This window comes from Nelumbo nucifera, chromosome 1, assembly GCF_055504915.1.
Source record: "Nelumbo nucifera cultivar China Antique chromosome 1, China Antique-T2T, whole genome shotgun sequence".
In the NCBI taxonomy this organism is placed as follows: Eukaryota; Viridiplantae; Streptophyta; class Magnoliopsida; order Proteales; family Nelumbonaceae; genus Nelumbo; species Nelumbo nucifera.
This window is the reverse complement of record NC_142649.1, coordinates 121,665,108-121,692,399: the sequence shown is the minus strand read 5'-3', so window position 1 is coordinate 121,692,399 and position 27,292 is coordinate 121,665,108. Positions and strand designations below refer to the sequence as shown.

General features: G+C 41.5%; 2 protein-coding genes and 1 long non-coding RNA gene across 3 annotated transcripts; 1 reads left to right on the top strand and 2 right to left on the bottom strand.

Moving 5' to 3' along the window:
- Positions 1-1,431: 1,431 nt before the first annotated feature.
- On the bottom strand, positions 1,432-11,074 carry LOC148803757 (uncharacterized). The gene is made up of 4 exons (XR_016080060.1): positions 9,544-11,074; positions 5,789-8,091; positions 5,280-5,684; positions 1,432-5,205 (listed from the first exon to the last, which is right to left on the bottom strand). It is a non-coding gene; the product is annotated as an uncharacterized LOC148803757 (long non-coding RNA).
- A 7-nt stretch (positions 11,075-11,081) lies between these two features.
- LOC104611669 (uncharacterized) lies at positions 11,082-12,931 on the top strand. Its single transcript, XM_010278837.3, has 2 exons — positions 11,082-11,791; positions 12,574-12,931. Exons 1-2 carry the CDS (start codon positions 11,213-11,215, stop codon positions 12,661-12,663), a joined length of 669 nt encoding a protein of 222 aa, XP_010277139.3. The 5' UTR covers positions 11,082-11,212; the 3' UTR covers positions 12,664-12,931.
- A 10,609-nt stretch (positions 12,932-23,540) lies between these two features.
- Positions 23,541-27,088, bottom strand: LOC104611670 (uncharacterized). The gene is made up of 3 exons (XM_010278838.3): positions 26,050-27,088; positions 24,961-25,308; positions 23,541-24,865 (listed from the first exon to the last, which is right to left on the bottom strand). The coding sequence occupies exons 1-3, from the start codon at positions 26,482-26,484 to the stop codon at positions 24,245-24,247; spliced, it is 1,404 nt and encodes a 467-aa protein (XP_010277140.1). The 5' UTR covers positions 26,485-27,088; the 3' UTR covers positions 23,541-24,244.
- Positions 27,089-27,292: the final 204 nt, after the last annotated feature.

Here is a 27,292-nt window from a genome sequence, read left to right as displayed (position 1 = left end):
ATGAAAGCTTCTCGGTCGAATTGTACTAATACATGATAGAGGTTTGTAAAGAAAAAATAATAAACAGAATGGAGAAAAACGGTGGGTCATGGATGCTAATGAGAAGCCATACAAATACAAATGAATGTAATTAAGCTTTAATGAGTAAAAGTAGATGGCTATGTGCTTTTCAGCACTTGTCATTGGATATATCAGTCTAACCTTATTCTTTGAACATTTCAAAGTTGGAAAATTTTACCAGAGGTGAAGGCTAGGAGAAAGAAATCACGTGTCATTCGTTAATTTCCTCTTAAAATTGCATACAACGATGATGATATGGACAATATTGGATTTGGTAGGACAGCGACGAACTACCTTTTATTTTGGTTAAATAAAATCTGTACACTGTATGTGGTTCATTCTTTCTTTCTAGAACTTGTACAAAATTCATGGTTGGTGGGTCTTGGGTGCTGGCTTACATTCTTTTTTATCATTAATTCCAAAATCCAACCCCACCTTTTATTTTAAAATGCTTAAACTATTTTGCCAAAGCACTTAAATAAGTAAAAGAAATAAAGGAGAAATCATGCTTTTAACTTCTACAAGTTACAAAACAGGGACTACATGGATTCACAATTCCTACTGTACAACCCCGAATGATTTTACCCAAACCAATCCCAGGTGCAAATGTGAATCAATACGTAAATTGGGACAATTTTGAATTTATTTAATTTAAATAGTTGTCATTCTTATTTTCTGTCAATGGACTGGATATTGATCCAACCCAACCTGGTTCAAAATAAATCCATTACTGTAATGTTCCAATCCAATCCAATAATCTAAAAAAATATTTTGAACGGTTAAGTTTGAACTGGACCTATTCTAACCCGTGCAAATTGGTTTGGGTTCAGACAGATTACAACCCAAACCCGACCCATTGATAACCTTAGTTGCCATCACGGACTTGCATCATGTTGTTAAACCTTACCAGACTTGTTCAAGGTTCGCTTTGTCTCTGTATTAATACAATATACTCAGGCCCAAGCCCAACTAAACCATTGGGCCTAGGTCTTGAGCTTAAGCCCAATATCTTTAAGTACACCTTAGGTTGAATTAAACTGGCTACTTGAACCCAAGTAGGGGTGGATTAGAGTAGAGCCAAGCCAAATATCTGGCTACTTGAGTTCAATTTGCCAAAAGTTCATTAAACTGAAGCTCCATTCAAGTTAGAGATTTGAGCTTGAATTTGATTTCTCAAAAGTTCATATGTTTGAGCTTGGCTCTGCTTGAACTCGAATGTGAGCCAAACTTCTTATAAATAAAAAAAGGCAAATTTCTTTAAATACACCTAAGGTTTATCTAATTGATTAACTCTACCCTTAGTGTTTGACTATTATCTTAAAGTATCTGTACTATTTTTGACAATAGACTATCTCCTCTTGTTATTAACGTACGTGTTAAAATCCATACACACGTATAAATATTCTTAAAATACAATACTACCCTCCATCTCTTTTCTCTTCATTTCCCTTGTTCCTTCTCTTCTTTGACAGAAACACTACCAGCCGCCATTGCACGTGCTCATGAGCAGAAGTAAGTTGCCTTTGCAGAATTCGAGAAAACAGGAACGGTGAATCTGGGTCTCGCGGAAGCTCTATGTCTTATCATCGGAATATACTTGTTCATGGCAATAACGATGGTGGCGGAAGTTCAGTGAAAACTATACAAGATATGATCAGAGATCTGAAAAAGCACCTCTTTTGCGCTTGAGGTGAAATTTGCAAAAGAGTAAAAGAGTGGAAAAACAAAAAGATTTATACATATGTAGATATAGGAGGGGGGAAATAAAAAAACTGCCTCTTGAAGTTGTAGTGGCAATGGCATTGACACGAAGAGAGACATTTCTGATGGAGGATGATTTGATCCGACCACTTGAAACAATGACACATGGACCTGATTCAGTACGAGCAACAACTTAGCACCGCAGCCTGACTGCGACTAAGTAACGAGCCTGCAGGATAGCTCGCTACGTCATAGCTCGCTATAGGGGGAGTTCGATACAGCGCGAGCTCAAGGTCCCCAGAGCTACCGAAAGGGAATACTCCAAGGCTATCCCAACTTGCGAGCTATGGTAACTAGCTCGCTGCAACACTTAGGTAGAAAGACCGCGCCCCAAAGGCAATCCCTATGAGTGTCACCATGAAGTACCCCTGGGAGCTCGCTACGAAGTAGTTCGCGACAAGATAGCTCACTGCGTGACAGGGTAACTCGCGACTAAGTGGCACGAAATTGGAGTACGCACTACGCTTCGACTTTGCAGCATCCAACAATGAAGCAGAGTACGAAGCGTTGATAGTCGGGCTAGCTCTAGCCAAAGAAATGAAAGCCAAGCACATTATCATCTGTAGTGATTCCCAGCTCGTGGTCAATCAGGTCACAGGAGAATACGAAGCTCGCGAACTAACTATGATTGCCTACTTAGCCAAAGTAAGAGAGGCTCGGCTCAACTTCCAGTCACTTCATCAGGCAAGTCCCGAGGTTGGAGAACGCTGAGGCCGATGCCCTGTCCCGGTTAGCTAGCACCAGTAATAACACCATGAGAACCGTGTATATAGAGAACCTGCCTCGGCCTAGCATTCTCAGCGGGGCAGAGGAGGTCACTCCTGTCGTTCAAGCAAAGTCGAGCTGGATTGACCCGCTCGTGAGCTTCCTGCTACATGGGACCCTCCCTACAAATCGCAATGCCGCCAGAAGGGTAGAGCATCAGGCGACCAAATACGTCATGATAGACGAACGGCTATACCAAAGATCCTACAGGCTCCCTTACCTGCGCTGCTTGCAACCTTCCGAAGCCGAGCTCGTACTCCGCGACATTCATGAGGGCCTGTGCGGCGGACACTTGGGGGGCAACGCCCTCGCCCAGAAAGCACTACGATAGGGATACTACAGGCCAACAATGAAAACAGACGCTATTGAGCTCGTCAGGAAGTGTGACAAGTGCCAAAAGCATGCCAACATCCATCACCAGCCCGTTGTCGATCTCAAGTATTTTACCAGCCCATGGTCATTCGCACAATGGGGCAACGATATACTCGGACCATTTCCACCAACAGCAGGCCAGAGGAAGTTCCTAGTGGTAGTAGTGGATTATTTCACCAAGTGGGTAGAAGTTGAACCTCTTGTAACGATCACAGCCCGAAACGTCCAGGACTTCTTTTGGAAGAACATAGTGTGCCGCTTCGGGTTACCTCGGGTATTGATTTCTGATAACGGTAAGCAATTCGAGGACATCAAATTCCAAAAGTGATGCCAAGACATGGGGATCCGATAGAACTTCACTTCAGTCGCACACCCACAAGCAAACGGTAAAGCATAGGTCACGAACAGAGCTATCCTTCGCGGACTGAAGGCACGGTTACACCGAGCTGAAGGACTATGGGCAGATGAGCTACCCAGTGTTCTGTGGGCTTACCGAACCACCGAGAAGACCTTCACAGGAGAAACTCCCTTCAACCTCACCTACGACACTGAGGCAGTCATTCCAGCTGAGATCGAGGTCCCCTCACTACGACTAGAAGCATATGATGACAAGACAAACGAAGACGAGCTACGCACCAACCTCGACCTGCTCGACGAAGTAAGGGACCTCACATATATTAGGACCGCAACTTACCAGCAAAGAGTATCTCGGTACTATAACGCCCGGGTCAAGAAGCGGAACCTCCGCGTCGGCGACCTGGTCCTTCATAAAGTTATGGTACCTGAACCCGACGTTGGCAAGCTCGGACCGAATTGGGAAAGGACCCTACCGAGTGAAACGGGTGCTCGGGGAAGGAACATACGAGCATGAAACCCTTGAAGGGAAACAAGTACCTCGGGCATGGAATATTGTCAACTTAAGGCAGTATTACCAGTAACTGTTGAGTAGACCACGAGTCACTCCCAAAGCCTAAGGGCCAAAATGCCGAGCTAACACGATCTCGGTGCAATGAGACCCAGTCGCCTCCATGGCATGGGCGAACTACTGAGTAGACCATGCGTCACTCTCAGAGCCTAAGGGCCAAAATGCCGAGTAAACACGACCTCGGTGCAATGAGACTCAGTCGCCTCCATGGCATGGAAAAACTCTAAGGGCAGACTATACGTCACCTCCTCAGCCTAAGGGATAAAACATCGAGCTAACCAAGACCTCGGCACGATGAAATACTTGGCCGCTTCGCCAGCGAAGGCAAAGTATGAAGTATTAGAGGCGTAAGCAGTTTGGGGCTGAACCCTACAAAGCATAGCTCGTCTCAACACAACAGTTGGATCGGATAAGGTACAACCTACAAACATACAGTTCGGACATGCACAGTAACTACTTCGTGGTATACTTTGCCTCGAAGCACTCAGGGATAGCTCGGGGTAATAATTACCGAAAAACCCTATTTCGGGTATGTAGCTCTAACAGCTCGAGTGATGAGATCGCTTTGGCAAAAAATAAAAGAGCACACCATACTTGGAAGAAAAAGAAAAATTCCATTATTACTTCATAAATAAAAAACTGAGCTAAACAGCTTGGGAAAGTTCAACAATAAGTGAAAAGGGCACAACTGCCCAAGAAGAAGATTTTTTGAAAACCGGGTTTTGGCACCCAGGAACCACTAGAAATCAGTCAGAAAAGTAGAGAAGCAAAAACACCAGCCTCAAGGGTCCACCTCATCCTCATCCTCCGGGGAGTCAGGTTCCCCTTCCTTCGCCTGGTCCACCGTCTCGGGAGCCCGGCCCTTTATCGTGATGCCGTCGAGGTTGAGCCCAGAGAACTTCTTTCAGACCAACCAGCGGTATGAGCTCGAGCCATATTCCACTTGGAGGTCGTGATACTCTTAGGAGTCCTTGAAGTCCTAGACCGCCTTAGCCTGCTCGGCCTCCACCATGGTGTCAAAGTTCCGAGTTCGGTCTAGAAGTGTTCAAGTCCCGGATCTATTTGCGAAGGAGCTCCCTCTCCGCTGCCACCCTCGACGACTCCTCCCTGTAGCGCGCACTCTCCTTAGAAAGCCTGGCGATCTATGCCTCCAGGTCACGGGCGAGTAGCTCCTGGGCCTCGCTCCCCTTGCGAGTCTGAAGGAGCTCGCCTTGGGCTTGGTCGAGCTTGCTCTGGAGCTTCTGAACGATGGCCCTCTGATTGCAAGTGTCGCCGAAGTGGATGTTGGTCTGGAGGGTCATGGCATGGATGGCGGTGTTCACCTGCCAACAAGAGACTAAGGTTAGAGAACAACAAAGAAGGGAAATAACTAGAAGAAAAAGAAAATACTACTTACCACCATACAGTGGGAGGCGGCAAACGCGGCGAGCGCCTTGGGCTCCATCTCCCCCCACCTAGCGACATCCTTGTGGCAGATTGACCTTCGGCTCTTCCGCCCAGCCCGAAATAGTCATTAACACCCTCCCAATTCCCTACTGGGAACTGTGGGTAGGGGAATGGGCGGGAAGGACTAGGAGGAATACCCCTTACCTCGGGAGCTCGCCCTCCTTGAGGCCACCTTCTCCGGCGCCTCCTTCAGATGGGGCCGGTGGGAATTCAGGCGGTGGTGAAACAAAATCTGGCTCAGCAGACCCGAACTCAGTGCCCCTAGAAGTGGGAGATCGGTTAGGACGCGACCACTTAGCCTTACGCTTTTGGTTGCTGGAAAGAAGGTGGCGCGCGTCAACACCAAACGTGATGGCTACCAAAAAACCACAAGGTATTAGTCTTGTAAAAAAATAAAATATATGTATACACATATGATATATTTTTACAAGGCACTACGCGACCTAAAAGGCAACCTACCCAAGCTTAGGCCAGCCTACGCGAGCTTCTCCTTGGTCAAGTAATCTAAACAGAGAAGGCCTACAGCTGCCTAGGACAACAGCGTTTTTCGGGTTTCAGAGTCCAACTCAGCCTTGAGGTCCTGGATGGCACCCCTCCAAGAAGTTGGGAAGGGCCACCCCTCGGGGTTACAGACCACAAAATAGTCCCGCTTCCAGGTGGAAACCTTATTCGACAGGTCGTGCAGAAGCTTAAAGTCGCGGCGGGGAGAAAAGTAATACGAATGCCTTTCCGGAGGCGCTCCGGGAGTGGAATTCTTAATACAAAGAATGGAAGAAAATGTATCGAGATCAAGGGGGAGGCAATACTCATAGCACAAGGAAATGGTGCCAACTACATTCCGGATGGCGTTGGGATGGAGCTGGTCAATGGTGACGCTAAAATGATTCAACACCTCCACTATTAGGGGTGTGCAGGGGAAGACGCAGGCCAGCCTCGAGCTGTTCCTGGAAAATTACTATATCATTGGGGCCATGCTCTCAAGGAAAGTTACTAGAGGGGAGACCGTAGATAAAGTCCCCGGGAAGATGAAAATGGCGGACTAGAGATCTGAGTCTCCCCATCGTCATAGAGGAGGGACCGACGGTGTCGGGCTCTCTACCCCGAGAGGTAGAAGCCACATCTCCGGAGGCTTCCCGAGCCTCCAAAGCCTGCCCAAGCTCCCCCCGAGCTCGAGGGGGCATCGTCGTCCTGGTCACCATCCCGGGGATAAACGTGGTACGGATACCCAGACATGATTGACAAAATAAATGACTCACCGGAAAGATGAAACGGTGTGAACAGAAGAGCTCGTGCAGATTAGATGGATGCGCGACAGAATCCGAAGACAACAAGTTAGCGTGAAAGAAAATGAGGCCTGAGGGCCCTCTTATTTATAGCCACTGTGCCCCTAGATCAACAACCCAGATTGAGACAGATCTGTCTGTTCGCAGTCAAGCTGATCGCACGCCTTTTGAAACTAAAATGTGACTGGCTGCACGTCTCCCATGATTGAGGTAATGACAGCTGCACGACATCCAGATTTAAGAGTCACTTCGACGTCGGTGTTCGAAATGTCAGAAATCTCCTGACTTCTGCACACGCATTTAATGCGGGCAGTCAATCAAGTTTGAACTTTGGTGAAATCCACCTGTCCCACTTCATGAACTCCTCACACTAAGGTAGCACTCTTAGCCCGAGGAGTGGGGGCAATTGATGGAGGATGATTTGACCCGACCCCTTGAGACAATGACACGTGGACCTGATTCAACACGAGCAACAACTTAGCACCGTAGCCTGACTGCGACTAGGTAACGAGCTTGCAGGACAGCTCGCTACATAATAGCTCACTATAGGGGGAGCTCGAGGTCCCCTGAGCTACCGAAAGGGAATACTCCAAGGCTATCCCAACTCGCGAGCTAGGGTAACCAGCTCGCTCCAACACTTAGGCAGAAAGACTGCCCCAAAGGTAATCCCGATGTGGGTCACCTAGAAGTACCCATGGGAGCTCATTACGAAGTAGCTTGCGACAAGATAGCTCGCTGTGTGACAGGGTAGCTCGCGACTAAGCAAAATGATGCTCTCAAGGAAGTTTCTATCTGACAAGACCGTACCCATCAAACTGCGTCACGTTTCTTGACTAACGGCGCAGTCCCTGTCCATTCGGTAGACTGTACCCATGTCTCTTGACAGATGGTGGCGTGCCTGTCCTCTCGAGACGTGTCACCCATCCAATTGGGTAGTACCCTACAACGATCACCTGTGCAGCCCTGGCAGGTAACGGCTGCTACAGAAGCCCAGTGGCGGTTACGCCCGATTTGACAAGAACGCCTATATAAGAGCTCCCTAGTTAAAGGGAAGCTCTCTCTCGAACATTTGAGATCCTATCTGAAATTTACTTGCTCTCGAGCTAATCTTGAGAACTTAGTGATCCAGCGCGACCTACACTCTTTGCTTTCTCCCCCAGCGTTCTAACTTAAGATTCAGATATTCCCGCCGGGCAAATCCCCCGGGAATCCTTCATCTTCTTCCTCTCAGGAGCCGTCCGTTGCCAGTTAGGAGCCAGTCAGCAACCAGCTAGGAGTGCCCGGTTCGTGCCACATCAATTTCAATGCAGGTAAATGCTTTTGAGATCGATTTAGCTTCTCACGCACCGAATTCCTTTGTGTTGCTGAACAGAGAAACTTTACAGAAGTACTCTGTCAAAGGATCGAGATCGGATATGATGAATATCTTCTCTGGCTTGAGTACAATTGTAGAAACGGTAGGGATCCTTTAAGATAATACTGCAACAATAGTTAGTCAATTTCCTAAACCTTAGGGGTAGTTTAAGAAATTTGTTCAAATAAAAATTATATATATATATAAATTATTATTTATTTTACACACAAATATTTAAGAATTAATAAAAATTATTTATTATAATTCATATAAAAATAAAAGTATTATATAGTATTTATTATTGTACATGTAAAGAAATAAAAATAATTTATTAATATATGTATATATATATAAAATTTGGAAGCAAGGTTCAAAATTTCGTAATTTAAATTTGAATTTCAATTTTAGCGCCTAATTGGAATTATCTTCTCATCAATTTCGTTAATTAATCTTAACCCTCATTCTCATTAAATTTGTTTTGTTAGTATAAAACTATAAACTTAGCAATAGCAAGATTCAAACCTTGGACATTAGACTTTAACAACTAGAGGTTCACCACTAAGCCACACCCATTTACTTCTTATAGGTTAATGCATTTTTATTGTTAAATAAATTTTCTCGTTTTCTCAGTGTATGCTTATCAATAAATGTTAGAATTAATTATTAACATTTATGTATTAATAAATATAAAGATGAATTATATTGATTGTTTTGAAACTAATATATATCAATATACATTTTAGTTCTTTTTTTTTGTTTTTTCACGTTTTAATTATTCCATCTTTTGTGAATAGTTACTAAGTGTGTCCCAATATCTTGAATTGTATATAGACCATTAAATTACAATTTTTTTACTTTTAAATAACTTATTTACAATCATATAAAACTTGTAACTGTCGCTATTAATATATTTTTAGGATTTATTTAAGTTTTTTAACGTATTTATGCATATCTTGATTTTTCATTCGTATCTATATGTATCCAAAATATATCCTGATATGTCCCTTAAAATTATCTTTCCGATACATCTTACATTTCTGATACTTTAAACCTTAGTTTGAAGTTCGATTTATTTCCACAATAAATGGTGAGCTAATCCCTTGTTTTTAAATTCCATATTTATATAGTCTCCTCCCATTTTACATGGATAGATTTGTAAACGGGGCTATTTTCAGATGTTATAAGGCGTTCATTCAGATATAAATAGTTTAGTTGTATTCAAACGTATATACAAGCCATAAAGTATATCATGATTTTTCAAAACCTTGAAGACTTAGAACCACATTCAAATCTTTTTTACTCTTTACAGTTAAGAGTTGAGTTTTACCAAATACCATCCAAGATATATTACTTATGATTTCTATTCAACTATTCATTCAAATGATTTTATAAAAATATGCAACGGCATTAAAATGTAAAACAAATATCAAAATTTAGTTTACGCGAATAAAATGCATTATGAATTAATTAATATATTGAAAGAAAACAAAATATAGCTAGTATTAAAAAATCCTCAAAATTGAAAACAAAAACATGAAGCAAATGTAGGATTTTTTTAAAAAAAAAAACAAACTTACCACCATAATTTGGGGTACGGGTTAGGATTTGTAGCTGTGTCCAAATTCCAGTGCTCCACGGAAGGGACAAAGCCAGAGTTATAGCCTGCATTACCATAGTTGGATTTGGCCAAAAAAATCAACAATCTCAACAAGTTCAGCAGTATTTCCTTTTTTTAATAGCTAAATTTTATTCCAATAAAACTGTTCTCTCTCTCTCTAAGCCCATAAATCCAGATCATAAGCCCATGCAGCAGAGAGATTTTGTGAAGTTGGTATTCTGATCATGCAAATAGCAAACGTATACTCCGTTGCTAATTTGTGACTCCAATGCCCCTAAGGCTCAGTTTGGAAAGAGTAGAAATACAAATATGAAAAGTTAAAAAAAAAAGATGGTTTTATTTTCGTGATTAGGCAGAAAGCTAAACATATATAAAGAAAACAAAACAAAGATTTCCTTAAAACAGTCCAATCCTTAAATAGATCATGTTCAGTCTTTTACGTCAAACCAACCAAACAGTATGCTGCGCGAAAACTGTGACCGTTAACCCAAGTTGACCCTCTACCACCCCCTTATTCACTGCCAGTCTGCCACATCTCTGGTCTCTGGTAAGCGGGAGACCCTCCACCTACATCTTTGCTCCTTCCAAATCTTTACCGTTTATGTCTCTCTCTTCAATTTCATATTTATTTCTTTTTTCACAGGAAGAAAAAAATTCTATATTGAATTCGTAAGATCTACTTTTTCTTGCTTTGCCAAAAAGATTCTAGATAGAACCATTTTTCTTTTTTTTTTTTTTTTTTTGTGGGTTCATGGGTGAGTGGGTCGTCTCACGGTAACAACCAACTGTGGGTCCCACGTGGTGCGCTGGCAGCTGGCTTAACAGTGAATGCACACTGAACCAATGGTTGAAGTACCCCCCACAACAACCAATGATTGATATATTAGTCTTACGTGTTGTAATCCCATTCGTAACCTCCATTGGAAGGGGCCCCACTTAAAACCTTCAATATGGGCTTTTTTGCCAAGGAAGATGTGCCCTTCTTTTTCTCGGCCTCCACTCCAGAGTCCAGAGAGTTGTCAATCAAAGAAAAATAATAAGGGAATACACCGGAAAAGGAGAAACGGAATCATGACAGGTAGATCGGGGTGGAGGGGATTTTACGTCAGTCTGAAGAGTGGGTAAGAAGAATGATTTCATATGCTACGTGTAATAATGCTAATGGATCGACCTGATGACGTGGTAAGCCCAGGTCTGTGATATTATTTTGCTTGGTGAGGGAGAGGGTGGATTGGTGGAGGACTACTCACCACGAGCCACGAATTACGAATTACGAATTCCGGATATGCTACAAACAAGACGTTGTACAAGGACAAGGGGGTCGGGTCCTCTAACAGTCTGGGCTGGGGCGCCACATACCCACGCAAACTTGTTCCTGAGAGTTATCTCCACCAAATGGGCAAATGGGTCCCGTCCCGTCCCCCATCTCTTCTCTGGCACGAATTACCTTTCTTAAATAATAAACCCTACTTTTAACGCCTATATATTCTCTCCTCATTCTTCCACTTCTCCCCACTCCTTTTCCTTTTCTCTCTCCTAGTTTACCTTGTTGGGTCATACGGCGAGATCGCACATTGAGTGCAGCTGCGACTGCGAGTACGAGAGAGAAGAAAACAAAACAAAACAAAATGATAGATCGGAAGAGTGTTTTCGCTCTTGCCTTCATCTGCATTGCCGTAGCTGGCGTAGGCGGTCAATCCCCAGCTGCTGCGCCCACCACCTCCCCTGGAACTTCAACTACCCCTGCTGCTTCCCCAACGGTTGCCACAACTGCTCCAACACCACCTACGACCCCGCCTCCTGTCAAGGCTCCCACTGCCGCACCGCCTACCGCTGTCTCATCTCCTCCACCCGCTTCAGCTCCTAAGGCTGCTCCACCTACCCCGACTGTTCCCGCTCCAGTTGCTACACCGCCACCGGCTGCTACTCCAGTGACAACTCCGGTACCGGTAAGCTCTCCACCATCGCCTCCACCTGCTACATTGCCTCCCCCGGTGCCCGCACCCACCAGTCCGCCTGTGGTTCCTCCTCCGGCACCGGTGGCCGCCCCTCCAACGGAGGTGCCCGCACCGACCCCTAGCAAGAAGAAGGCGAAGAAGCATATTGCTCCCGCTCCGTCGCCAAAGGCACTCAGTCCACCTGCACCACCGGCAGAGGCTCCTACTCAGGACATTGGCTCTCCCGGACCATCTCAGGCGGCCGACGTGGTATCTACTTTCTCTCGTTACCCTTTCTTTGCTACTATTGACATGCGCTAGCTGCAATGCTAGATGTGATCTGGACCGTTACATTCAGAATTTCAGATCAGATCTGGCCATGCTTTTTTTTTTTTTTTTCACCTTTAAATTTTGTATTTTGATTTTCTTTCGATTTAAAATAACTGTGTCGGGAATCGGGATGGGGTTCTTCAGTGGGGTGGCCGGTTGGGGAATAGATAAAATTCTTGGAGAGCGTAGAACTGTAGATAGATTGGGAAGCTTCCTTCATTCCTAAATCCTAACAACAGGAAGCCATTGATTGTTTGTGCTTGGTGCTTCACATTTTCCCAAGGCCAGGGGAGTGGGTCAGGGTGGGACAGCGTCGTGCAGTGTGTCGGCTAATTTTCGAGAGGGAAGGAAAATGGCCAAATTTGCTTTAACGTGCTTTCGTGGTGCTACATAGACATTGATGAGTCCGAGTCTGTACTGCACTCTCAGATTCCAATTAAGAGAGATGTTACCGGCTCCTAATGTCGGTGCTTTATTCACCTTATGGTGTTGATACGCCTATTATGCCTCCACACCGTCAGATGGACCTTGATATCCAACGGTGTGGAGCCGAAACTCATCTAACCAATGCCCCACACCAGGACAGGAAAAAAAGAAAATCATCTGTCTGAAGGGAACTGTCGCCAGTTGGCAGAAAGTACCAACACTGATCTACAATTTCGAGGTCCAGAAGTTTTCTTTTCTTTCTTCAATTGAATTAATCTGGTTTTTCTTTGGTGCAGAGCGGAGCGGAGGAGAAACTGTGGAGCGTGCAGAAGATGGCAGGAAGCTTTATTCTTGGATGGGGTGTTTTGCTTTGCTTGTTTCTCTAGAGACCTGGGTAGTTAGTTCAGACTTCAGACTTGAGAGAGAGAGGGAATCATTGAGGTCATCGTGGCCTGCTCTTACTTGTTCTGTTATTATTATTATTTTATTTTATTTTTTCTGGAAAGATCCTTTGGGCTTTGTCTATGTATGAATATGATTACTTTTACTTTTTGATTGATTAAAATTTACGGGTTACTGGCTGTCTCACCCAAACACAGACACTTTGAATATTTGATGAAGTATGATTTTGATTTTTGAGAGGTTTATATTTAACAATACTGTATATGCTGATGATGATTAGATAATTTAGAAGTGGTAATTTTTATAATAATGATGATAGTAAAATAATAGGGTAAAAGATTTAGAGCTAGCTCCCCTACGATTTCTACTGGGACTTAAACCTCTCCTATTGAATAGTTAGAATAGGAACAGAACCAATGGAAAAGACACTTTTACTCTTCATTATTTTTTAGGTTTTCAAATAACATATGCACGGTTCCCCTTTTAAGTCTTGCTTGTTAATTTCAATAAGACATTATCATTGTGAATGCAACTCAGCTGAAGAAAAAATTGAAGTTGTAAGCTTTAATGGACAATACAAGAGTCTTGATTCTTCGACTTTAAGGCAGAAGCTCTCAATCGTCCAATGAAAGCCCAACTAGAGAGAAGTAAATCCTTGCAAACTACTAGAAAATTCATCGGCTGTGATTCTGTGAGGTGGGTTGTCACCACTTGGGATTATTCTCGTCTGTCATACAGAGTGTGTCCACTTTTTCTTCGTAAGCCATACTTATCAAATCCCCTGTGGTTGAAGTTGCTGGAGCTGTTGTTCTTCTTCCATATCTTGACTCTTGTGGAATATTCTTGGGTTTTCCTATTAACTAACAACAAATTTATGTCCAATAGTAATGAAACAACGGAAATTACAATCACTAATCTAATATTAAAAAAAAAAAAAAGGACAACACAAATAGCACAATGTATTATTAGGTAAAACATAAAGAAACGAATAGGAATTTCATCAATTGACGATGCCAACTCTACCTGTAATGTAACTTTGCACCAGAATTGACAAACACCTCCCCTTCCTTTCATGTAATTTTGCTTGTAGGGCACGCATGGATAAGAGACGAGAAAAGATAATTCAATAAACTAAGTGAAAAGAAAAAGAAAATTCAATTGGGGTTTGGTTTTGAGTAAGGGGCAAAATTGGGTTTTTACCAGCATATGATATCATTATCATGTTCAAAGGGATCTTGATGGTTTCATAAGAAAGGGGAGGTGTTTGTCACTTTGTCTCATGGCATCACCCAACAAGTGTTGGGAGGTTTTAGCCCTTCCTGAAGGGGAAGTTATAAATATGAAAGGAGGTTTAAGTCTTTTATCCTAAATAATATAGTTTCAATTTTTTTATATTTTTATATTATTAGAGTTATAATTATTTTTGTTTAATAGGAAAGACATTATATATATATATATATATATATATATGTCCAAATGTTTCTTATTTGTTATATGTGTTTTCATTTTGTAATGGTTTTAAATTTGTATTTTATTTATATAATCAATAAAAATAATTATTCTTTATCACAATTATTTTTCTTAATTATGCCAAATTAATATAATATCCAATGAAGTAATGGAAATACTTCATGAGAGAAAATTGAATGAGAAAAACTATAGTAGTTCAAATTACATTTGTCTATCATTACAATTAGAACATGATCAAATAATTGGAGTATTTTAATCAAATAAAATTTCAAACTTAATACACTTTTAATAATAATACAGATTTCTTCTGACCCGACCCTTACTAATTACAGAAGCATTTTTAGTCAGAAAACAATTAACAAGCGAATGGTTAAATTGAAAACTCATATTCATTTTATGGGTGTCTCCACAACAAGCATAGGGATAAATGAATGAACGGATGAATCACGATCCTTGTGCGTCCTTCCAAAATGTTGTAGCCCAATTCGGTCAATTAATTTAGTCTGTGTTTGACCAGTGGTGGATCCATGATCTTTGATTAACAAGGCCAAGTATTATAATAACAACAATTTAGTCATAACATTTGATTAATTAAAATAAAAAAATTGAAATTAAAATATTTTTACTTTAAACAAATTGTGATAAAAAAATAAATTAAATATAATTTTCAAGTTTGAAGGCTTATTAACAAACAATGTTGAAAATTTCAAATCGATTATCTTTTTATCCTAAAAAAGAAAAAAAGAAAGAAAATATTGTTCCTAACAACACATAAACAGTTAGGACAATTGTTGCATAAACTATGAAACTACAAATGCATGAGAACCTCTCTGCCCAATAGAGAAACTAAGAGTTGTAAAACACCAAGTGAAAGATCTCACTCTGAAGCAAGGTTTAAAATATTAAAACATATCGAGTCATATCTGTGACTCCCAATATGCCCGCACAGTGGGTATTTTGGTGTCGACCTGGTTCAGGGGGTAGGTTGGCCTTAAACCAACCCTTTTAAACCAGTTTGTAAAAAACATTAAAATAAAAAGAAAAAACAAAAGTGAAACTAGATACAGGCCAATAACCCCAATGGAAAGTATGGACCTGTATGGTAGTTTGAACCTTGCCCTAAAGGAGAAAACACATCAACAAAATCAAGTGTCTTTCGTTCTTCAAGAATGAACAGAGATAAAAGGAAGAACTCCTGGTTCATTTCTCCAATTTACTCTTCCATAGTTTAACTACCTGTTCCAACACTAAACTTAATAGATGACCTCTTTACTTTTCAAGGGTAATTAATGCTTAAGAGGGTATAAGAGTTATGTAACTTCTTATTATTTTATTCTAATTTCAGATTTAACTTGAATGCATGTCTCATACAAGTTATTCTTGTATATTTGAGTGGGGCAATTGTAAATAATTTCAAATTTCTTCTTAACCGCAAAAACTTTTAAATTTCAATGAGGGCAATTACCCACACCGGATTTTACAGATATCGGAGAATGGAGATTGTGGGAACGACGATTTAGGTGTGATAGAAGTCCACATCGTCAATGAACCCAAGATTTATTTTTTTTAAAATTTTATTGTTTTGGTAACTGATGAAGGGTTTTTTGGTAGCACCCTGTTGTTTGAACTACTTCCAGGTGGCCGATAATTAAGAGGTCGAAGTGAAGGATTTTTGTTGGATGAGAACTTGGATGCTGAGCTGACTAGGCTGAGTTGGGTTGATTGCTGAGCTAGGTGGCTTTTCAGAGAAACCTGCAATGAATCAATGTTAGAGGACTCGGGGTGGCTAACCCGGTGAAGTCGCTCCGATGATTAAGTAAGTACTCTCGTAGTATATCGCGAGCTAAAAAATCATAAAGTATGAGAGCTAGAATGTGCTTACTCGCCTCTCTCTTGTGTCATTGGGGTTGGTGCCTTTATATAGGCATTGTTTGATTTTGGTCCTCACGCACTGCATCCGAGATTTCCGAGAGGTCGTGCCTAACTGGTCCAAGATCCTTAGAAGTAACCGCCATGCACATTGACCATCCTCTGGAACATTCGATACGTGGGCCAACTTCCAAGAAACCTGGGAGCGTCGGGATATGCATGCCGAATTTGTTGGTGAACACATTTCACAGGTCACTGCTTGGTCCCCAGTCAGGTCGATAAGCCCTCGAGGGAGGTCACTCCTCGCTTCGAGGTCACTTCGACTAGTGACGAGGTGCTACAGGCTGACCCTGGACGAGGCATTACAAGCCGACATAAGTTGTGGTCGAGGTCGCTAGGTCGGCGTAAAGGTAGGTCACCAGGTCGGGGTAAAGACAAGCCATAATTTGAGACTCCAAATCGTCACTTAAGTGGTGTTTAAGTGTCATATAACTATTCTGAGATGTCATTTGTCACGATGTCATTGGAGGGCCAAATCCGCCCTCATCACTCATCAGTAACCAAGACAAATAAGCTTCGTTTCCCACGAAAGCCCGTCTTTCCACAAGCTTCGTTTCCCACGAAAGCCCGTCTTTCCACGAAATAGAAGTGAAAAGAAAGAAAATCCAATAGTTTACTTTCCACCTGCTGAAGCTTCCAACCAAACTGTACAAATGTAAAACAGGTGAAATCCTGCACCACCAACAAGGCACATATGAAAAGTAAATATGGGTGGAAGGATCTTTTGACCCACAAAACTAGGAATCCAATGCAATCCAAGGCTTCAGACAGACAACATGTCGAAGCTGAAGGTGTACATATAAATACTCTTGTGAAATTAGTAAATAGATGAAAAACTTGCTACTTGAAAAGAAAATTTTCCATAACCTTGTTCTTTGGGTGGGGTAAAGCTTTGGGTCAGTTGCTCTACAGAAGTCACTGATGCCGTGTTTGGTTTGAAAGAAATGGTATGAAAAAGCTTGAGGTCTTGTACAGTTTTCCCCATCTTTTTCTTATTTTCTCTGCCTTTTCTTTCAAACCAAGCACAAGCTAAAAGAAATTTGAGCAGAAAGCAATTTTTTTGGGGAAGGGGGAGGGGGTGAAAGTAAATAATAAATTCCGGTTTTTTAGGTTTTTCACCAAACTGGCACTTAATGTCTTCTCCAATCTCCATTGTGCAGAAATGAAGATGTCCCTGTCTGATTGCTAGTTTGGCCTCTCTTGGTTCGTATTTCATATTTTGATGCTTTTGGGCCATAACTCGCACAACTATGCGATTCACGTGATGCCATGATTTATAAACAAACCCTAATTGCTCTACATGTGACATTCCAAAGTGAATCGGTTGGACCTATCTCCATTAAAATTCTGAGTTTTTTTTTTTTTTTTCTTTTCTTTACTTTTCTTTTAACAAACAGAGGAAGTGCAGTTTATTAAAATCGACAGGGCCCATCTTCATTATCAGGACGGAATGAGGAATCTGAAGGAAGAAGACTCGGGGCTGCATGGATCTTTTAGGCTGTGTTTGGAATTGGTAAAATAAAAAACAACGTAAAAGTTTATTTTGGTTCGATTTTTTTTTTTTTTTTTTTTTTTTTTTTTTTTTTTTTTGCGTTTGGACAGAGTTTTTAATCATGATCGATGTAAAACTCCACTCCGGTTCAGTTTTGCTAGTGATTGGATGGAGTGGAGTTTTATGTTGTGAATTGATGTAAAACCTCATCGAATGTAAAGTTTTATATTGATTATTGATGTAAATACTACATTGATAAAGTTGATATAAAATTTTGCACCAATCGCATCACGCTTTTCAAAAGTACAATGATCACTTCTTCATGGTTCAGTGTAAAACATCATCAATATTAAAGTACACCGACAATTTCAAGAAGCACTGAGTACATATCTTGTGTGGTCCTAGGGGGGTGGATATATTTGTAGTCACCAAATTGTCACCTTATATTTCCCAAATTTTGCAGAATAATCAGCCAGTGCAGAGGTTCTCAAAGAGCATATAGATCATCATGTACCCAACTACATAGTTACATGTATATTTTACAAAATCATATATAGAAAACAATGGCAGCATCTGCTTGAACCTTACTTGGTTTTGAATTGCCCAAGCCCGGCCCATCTTTTGACTGACTGCGTTTATCATGGGCCCAAGGCCCAGGATGAGCTCTCTGTTTTCACCACAAGTATTGGGTAACATTTTGTTTACAACTTATACATTACATTTTGTTTTTGATTCAAGACTTAGATGTTAATCAATTATCCGTAGTATTAATTATTAAATTTGCTTTTTGAATCACTCCCCAAGACACTACAAATCTTACTAACATCAAAGTTGAAAAATCCAAATCAACTTTGGATTTGGCTTTGGCTTTGTGAAAAGAGAATAAAGAAAATAAGATCAAATAAAGCTGATGAGTAAATTGATGGAGTGGGTGGAATAAGAAGCCGAAACGTTTCTTATCTCACATTCTTTATTCTTGAGCCAAATTCCTTGTTGAGAAAGTTCTGATCCGCAAGAAAAGGCACTACAGTTTGTGCATTGGACGCACAGGAAACTAGACATGTCTGAAGACTTAGATCAATTGCATTTGGATAGAAAACCCACTTATTATTCCTTAGAATTGGCTTTAAGCTTTTCTTGAACAGGTAGATGGAAGGTGAACAAGGCCTCTTAATGGCCTGAGCCATCAAGGAAATGCTACTCTGCAAGAGATAGAATTCTGACATTGTGTGAAGTGAATTTTGAATGGAGATACAAGTTTGTTTGTTCTAACTCGTGTGTGGTTGATATTTTAGATGCCATAAATTGAGCAAGTTATACTATATTAAGGATATGTAAACTTTTACATATACACAATGCCTACTAAATATAGGTTTATTAGGGTCTTAAGTTGCATCCTTATTAGAGTTCTTTTGTGAATACTCAAAGGCAGTCCACAGCACACAATTGACAATTATTGGTGTAAACCTATAAATAATTAACCCAGATGACCTAATCAAACATACCCAATTCAAGACTCCTACAATATAGTAAACTAGCTCTACTAACTGACTGCTATGCAAACCTAGCCCAGCCCATTAACTTAATTGGACCTTCTGTCAGAAAGGCCGAGCCTCCAACGTTTGCGGCTCTGGGCTTACAGGCAGTGTGAAGTCCAGACCAACAGGTGGCCCAATTCATCATAGTACTAAAATTTTAAGCGCCATGCAAGTGCTAGTGCTTGGGCTTGTATGGAGCAGTGATATTCAATAGCAATACGAACCCACCCTTGGACCTTTTATCCTTCGCAGGGCCCAATTTAGCAATAGAATAACGGGCTTAAATGGAAAAAGGCTAATTTTAGTCATGAAAGGTTATTTATACAGAACTTTCATACAAGGCAGCTGAGGTGGCAACCCAATATATGTAACAGACACCTTTCTACATGATATTTTATTCTTCTATATCCAAGAACAAACATGCTAGGGTGTGTCACGGACCTTCAATTCACAAAATACCAAACTTTGAACAGGGATTGTTTGTTGTGCCAATTCTTGAGGTTATGAGTTGCTTAGTATTGTCCATTTGTAATAATAACATAAGATTTCCCCTAATTGGACACTCCCCAGTCCCCACACCTTCAGTTGTGCATAGGGTCGTAAATTTTAGCTCTTTCTGGACCTTTGGCCTTTGCACACTAACTCATCAAAACTGCAATTTTCTTATGATGAATGTTTATTGATAAAATATAAAATTTGGGTAGAAAGGGCCTACAGCCGGAAGAAGTCATTTGGTCGGCCCCACCTAAGAAATTAAGTGGGCCAAAAATCTATACGCTCAGTTGAGTGTTAACCATAGGATGTAGGATTTTATCTTAGCCAATGTGGTAGTTGGGGACTCATTCAATTGGTGGGACTTGAACCTTTGGAATCCTAGACGCGAGGCAAAATCTTGGGGCTCCAGACCCATCTATGGGTCCTATATCCCCAAACCCAATACGCTCCCATTTCTTATTCACATATTTTTGTAAAGATTAAATGGATGGGGGCAGGAATTGAATACAGTGGGTAAGGTATGCCAGATGCAATGGGGTTGGGGCCTAACTCCGAATTTACCATGTCATCACTCGTCACAAACTTAAAATCACTCAAAATAGAACAAAATTGACTGCCCATGTTTTGTTTGGGCTATGTTGAAAGTGAAAACATTCTGATAACGTTATTTGATGGAACCAATGTCTGAACCCAGTAAAATCAAGTCATCATGGATCCACGCCTAAGAGAACTCAAAATCACATGATAGTTTTTTTTTTTTTTTTTTTCTGGGGCTGCACAACGGAGCTAGCCCATTCCCCATACCTATAACCTCTCAAACCCTAGTGCAAGCCCATGTTCACACCATTCAAACAGCTTCTTGCAACTTAAAGGCTGTTCGAATCAAAGCCGAGTTTGGCAAGAACATTTGATCCCCAATCTCTTCTACAATAATCCACAAGTTAGCCACCATACATTGCTAAACTTTTATTGATTGTACTAGCCGGAGTACATTTTTGCTGCTACCCTGGTGGGACAAAAGCATCCGAGTCCCTCTTGATTTTTATATATAATTCCTAAAACTTTGAACCCTAAACTTATAAACCCTGACACTAAACTATAAACCTTAAAACTTAAACTCCTAAATTTTTAAACCCTAATCTTAAACCTTAAATTTCAACTGAAAAATACGCTATACAATACCTTCGACCAGGTAGAGCCAATAATTCTTCTGCTTGTACTATCTGCGTCTGTAATCGAGCATTTTATGAAAAAAAAAATTGTCTATTTGTATTAAAAAAAAGTCTAACGTAGAAGCTATAGCAGCCCCAGTTGGCAGATGGAAGAAGAGCTATAAGCACTATCAAGGGGAGACATCATTAGCTGATATGTGAAACCACAGTCTCCAAATAATGTAACTGGTTCCTCGACCAAAACCACCAACCAACAGTTGGATTAACTGTCACTGTCAGTGCATGAAATTTAAGAGTTGGGGTTTTGGTGTGAGTGCATTTTGCAGTGGATTCGGGGTGTGTAACAAGGTGGAAGGACATCAACTACTTCACCCCCCTCAATTTTCTCCTCTCCAGCCACGAAGTTCATCCCAAGCAACAGTCCATCATAAGCGACAGAAGCGAGAGTGAGAGCAAGACATTGCAGAGCTGAAGTAGATGAAGAAGCATCATCAACAGCTGGGCACATTATATTACTTTTAGATGGATTACACTCATTAAAAACCTAAATGGTCCTAAAATAATTGTAATGATGGCAAACGGTTTAAAACAGCCATGATTTTCAGGGCATCATTTGAATAGTATTGGCCCCTGGGCCTGGCTTTAATTCATTGTTGCAGCCTGCAGGTGGACGCTGTCGATACTGTGGATATAGGAGGACTAAATAGGAGGCTGGGCAGACTGTTATGGCCTTATGGGTGTGCCTAAACTCTAGAGCTGCGGAACACAAAAAAAGTAAAAGTTCAAATGAGAAACCTAAATGGAGCTCTTCCTATCTACATTTCGAAATGCACATGTCTAGAAAATGGAAAAAGATCTATTCGATTTGTAGATAAACCAGCAAATTTTAAGAGGCTGAGTTTTATACCAATCAAGAAAAGAAATAACAAAACAAGCAATGCCAACGCTTTCTTGATTGTACAGTTGAGGCTCAGTTAGTTTGCGGAATTATGGGTAAGCCATCTCCGTATACCCACTCCTCCTGAGTCCTGAACCGGCTTCATTAAACCTAAGGACAAAGAAGGATACAAGAGATGATAAACCAATAACTAAATATTAGAATCAAAGCAATGTAAAATAGAAATACAAAAAAGTAGGTTTCTTTCCAACTCCAGAGTTTGCAACAATCCTTCAAAGTTTGGTCAAATTAAACACCGATGTTGCTGGCCATGCTTGATACAATATACGGACTGAGGAATGGGTCTTTTCAGATATAGTTTTATTATTATCATCTGTATGTAGGTTAAGGCCTGGGGATGAGAAGGAAAAGGAGGTAAAAGCTATGGGGCTCGAATCACACTGCAAGTCACATAGAATCTGTGACCTTCAATCCTGGGAAACTCAGTTTTATTTATTAAACTATAGGGGATATTTGATGTCATTCCCCATAAAAAAAAATAAATAAACTTAATTGGACTTAATTAAAAGGCATAACAGTCTCATTCTGTTCTCCATCAACCACAACGGAACAGAACAGAGGATCCCATCCTCTGATACTGTAAACGTGATGCAAATTTTAATATTGACCAACTTAGGCCTATTGGACTGAGAAAAGAAGCATTTAACATTTAAAACTAGAATCTCAAGGATTAGATCAATCCTATCAGTCGGCAAGACATGCAAATGGTACAGATGGATGACTTGCTTTAGACGCCTCAAAATCATTAAAAAGGAAAAGAGAAAATACCATTTAATGTGCTGAAAAGAATATGGAAAGGGACAAATCAGTAGATGTAGACTCCTCCCTTCTATCTTTTACAGCAACCATAGATGTCCTAAATGAATTGAAATGGAATTACCAGTTACTGCTTTCACCCAAGTCACAAGTCACAAACCACAAAAAATCCAAAACATTTAAAGGGGGTCGAAAAAACAGCAGGTGTGGTTGGAGAAAAGTGAAGCACAATGGTTAAAGTTGGTCTAAGTTTGTATCGACATTTATGAGAGACCCCTCGTATACATTGCCATGATCCCATGTCACATCCTCCCACCAGTACTTACAAAAAATTAAAAGTAGAAATAATAATTTAAAATCCCTTGTCAATGGAGAATTTGACCATTAGGGGGAATACCATCATCATCATCATGGGGGTGGAAACTTCTTTCGCCTGCCTTGGTGAATATTACATACAAAAATAAATAAATAATTAATAGTAGTGGAGTAGAGTAGGAAAGTGTCTGCTAAAGCATGTAAACGTATCAGATTAACACAGAAACTGAAGAAAGGGAAAAGGAAAATCACATGGGAAGGGATGGTACTTGTGAGGACTTTAACCCCGTGCCCTGAGAAGCAATGATATTTCTCATGCAAGCTTTCCTTAAAAACGATGCGAACCCTCTACATTTCTAATTTTTCTATATTTTCATCCGGAATTGGATTTTGGGTGCAGCGGTCAGAAGGGCGACTTGGTGAGGGAGAAAACAAATTAAGTTCTGAAATCTGAAATGTAAAAGCCCCACCACCATCCCTGCTGCCGAGTGGAGATGGAATCCAAAAATCCAAATTAACACTGCCTAGTGCCTGCCTTTCTACTTTCCTAATAACCAAGATGTCCCCTTTGCCCTGCCTCGTGCATCAAGGAAATGATAAGATCACGGAACCAGGCAAGGGGCACACTGCAAAGATGATCTCAATAGTCACAAGTCAGCATTCAAGGAGATTTAGGAACAGCTTAGACTAGCTAGCATCTGCAACTCACGGCCACCCAAAAAACAGTAGACAAACATGTGTAATTCTACAAGCATTCAATATCTGATGAAAAACATGTGTTTACATCTCATCTCAGCAGAATGGATGAAATTCCAAATCCATACAAAAACCAATATTAGAATCCCAAATTTTTGTTACAGCCTTCAGCCTCCCCTCCCTAGTAACCAACCCATTTCCCTTTTCTCAACTCTGAGAAATCTTTTCGATCCCACACCCCAAAACAACTTTTACATCAAACAACCACACCTACACACGGTACAAATCTAAAAGACTAGACAACATAGAGAAGAATTAGTGCCAAGCCCATGACGGCCGCCAGTTGGGTTCTTGCCCCCAAGGCCGACGATTGCCTTCAGGCAAGAGAATTAGTAGAATCATCAAAGGATAGTGGTCTCTCTTAACACATCAAAGTATCACCATTATCCTTCTCTTCGTGTATGGAAGGTACACTGAAAAAACAAACCTCCATCTGCTCCAACAAACCTACGTCGCTCCATCATATCCCCTACAAGGAAGTCGAGAGCCCCAACACTCCTATTCTGTATGGAGAGTACAAAGATTCGCTCAGGCGCTGAGGAGGACCTGCGACTGCGAATGATTATGCTCTATATACAGATGCCGGATGATTCCCGACTCACTTTGCAACCTTGTAACGTCAAGTCAATTTAAACTAACTACCTGTATGAACAACATGCCCTAACCTCTCTATCTAATTTCTGGTTAGACTTCCGTCTTCCATACAACAGTATCTAGGTTGGTATCATGTGAATTTTCTAGTGCAGCGACTTTGGCCCGATATGCTGCAGCTGCCATGGCCTTTCCTCTTTCTCCACGAGGTAGCTCGGACACTTCGCTGATGGAGCCACACCTTAAATCAGCAGGGGGGATAAAACAATCTATTGATAGTCCGGGAACATTGAATGCTACCTCCTCAATTGTCCATGCCTCTTCCATTCTTGTCTTGGTGTGACTCATCGCCATCTCGCCAAACCTGAAAAGGGTAACTACCGAACGTCCCGAGTGGGCAATCATGATCCCTTCAACCGGTCTGTAATCGTCGAGGAATGAATTAATGGTTGTCTCCCAGTAGACGGCATCACCTCCATTTGACTGGATACGGGTAAGATGGGAGTCTTCCATGTGAACAAGAAGCCCAGTCCTCTGGCTGAAGTAGCCAAACAAGACGTGCCTAATTATCTCAGCTGGCCCTTCACTCCGTGCCTTCAACGTCTGTGGATCTGCACAGAGCTTGAGGATGAAGCAATCCTCCCCATTGACTTTCTTCTCTCCAATACACCTTGCATCAGCAAACATACTGGCAGTGGTTCTTGGATCAAGACCCTGAAGAAGAACATTGAAACCCACAACTGAATTAGAACAGATGGCTAGAAACAAGTCAAACTACAGCCGATGCAGAGCAAATGAGAAAACTTCACCTGAAGCGCACGACGTAAGGGTCTAACAGGCCCTTTTGCGGCATGCGCACCAAGCCAAGGGGTGTGTCTCCAGACAAGCTTTCCGTTGCAGCCAGCATGAACCTTGCTGCCACCAACCGCAAGCTCCACGTACCACATGTCTGGGTTCATCTGCCATAGAACAAACCCGCCCGATTCGGCAGCTCGTGAAGGGCTCCGGTTCTTCATGACCTTTGTTGCTGTCTCGAATTCAGAGGCTAGCATCTTGACCTTTCCCATGGCATACGCATTGCGAATGGAGCTCTGCAGCTTTTGCCCTCCGGATGCAGCCGTGTACTGTTGCAATATGTACTGAGCGGAAGATGTTTCCTGCAATATAAACACTGACCCGATTCAGAGGGGTCTCACTAAATGGTAATGTAGACGGTCGAGAACCCGCATTGGGATCAATTCGTTATGCAACACGGCCTAACATTATATGGCATTTGCCCATTAAGGAACCCCCCGCTCCTCACCCCAATTCACATAAAATCTTTCCAGCTATGAACAGCATGCCTTAAAATCGCAAATCTGCAAATATTTGGACTCCAAGTTCATCTAAAAGTAGCGCGCGCAACACAGAGACATCCATTTTCATTTTCCCTTCTCTCAGAAATTCCAAGTATCCAACAAAATATAGAAATAATCTCCCTAACAAAAATGGTAACTATAAAACAAAGAACAAAGGATTGCTAAAATAACAAATAAAAAAAGAACAAATAAAAAAACCAGTGCTTCCGCATTAAGTTTTACCACAATAGAAGAAGGCACCTAAGAGGCATTCTCTCGTGGAGATCTAGACTTCCAAAAACCAGAAACTCCGAGATATGAATACAAGCCCCATCCCATGTACTTGAAGCAGAAAAAGGTAAAAAACGAAAGATTGATTGAATGAATGAAATCTAATTGCTCTGTACACTAAATTACTAAATAAACCACATTAAAAAGAGAAGAGATGGTTTTTTATATCACTGAAGAAAAGAGGACAATTTCATAAACAAGAACTCGCAAAGTAATTAAAAGAAATAAAAAGGAAAAATGGGTAGGTGTAAGAGAGGTAGAGAGACATACAATGGGGGTGTCCTTGATACTAAGGTGAGGCAGAGGATCGGCAGAGCTAACGTGGACCGGGGAGAGAGGTGCACCCATGACACCGAGCAGAAGCCTCAGATCGGAGCGCTTGAAAGGAGACGAAGAGACGGACGGCGTCCTGGAGAGCTGGCCTTTCATCCAATGGCCCCACCCTTCCTTCTTCAAATCACTACCGTCGGAGCCATCGGGATCAGGTCCTTCCATCAATGGTGTCAGTGTCTCCCCCACCGGCCTCAGACTTCCGGATCTTGCGATCAACGGCTCAGGATAGGCCACGTACTGCTTCCTCCGCCTCAGGAGTCCAGACATTGGGGACGCACTTCTAGCCGGACTCCTGGCCCTGGACCTCGCCGGCGATAACCCTCTTACCACCTCTTCCTTTAATGCCGAGAAGAACCCCTGCTTCCTCTCCATTTCGGAAATCTAGCCCCTAAACCCTAATGGAAAGCCCACCTGACTCCTTCGCTTTTTCCTCTTCTTCTGGTGTATACTAACAAGGCTTGGGCATCAGGTAGACTGAAAGAAAGAGAAACAGCGGAAGATGGCCCTCCTCATAGACGGATCTTTCTTGGAATACCCTAAAATGAGTTCCCTCAGAAACCCTAACCAACGGCAACCGCTCGGACGGTTTGGTGAGGTGTTTCGTAGGTTTCAGTGAGAGAGAGAGAGAGAGAGAGGGAGGACAAGAAGTGAAAGCTCAACGGAGAACCAACCCAAAAGAAACTGTTGAGACGCCAAATAGAGAGAGTCAGTAGTAACAACCGTTTTGAAGAGAGTGGTGGCCTTGTGCTGTGGACGACTGGAATCACTGAATCAGGATAATAAAATGAAATCACTCAACCAATAAATAAATTGTTAGATAAAATAATCAAATTAATAGAGAGCAAAAGAAATAAGGATATAGGAGACCAGCTATGATCTATGATCTATCTAGTTATTTAGATATTTATCTGAAAAATTAAAGTTATATAATTGAAAATTAAAAGCTTTTCCCGCATAAGGCATAACGACAAACGCCAGAAAGAGCGAGTGACGAAGCAATCGGCTTTTTGGTTGGGAAATCGACAGCTTATGTTCCGCTTCCTTATACTGACGTCTCCCAAGTCCCAACATAACGAGGATCCAACGGGGAGATTGTTATTGCTTATTGAATGAAAAATACTATAATGAGATATTTGCTTGATTGCTTCTTATCTGCTGGTAGACCGTAAATACGGTTTGG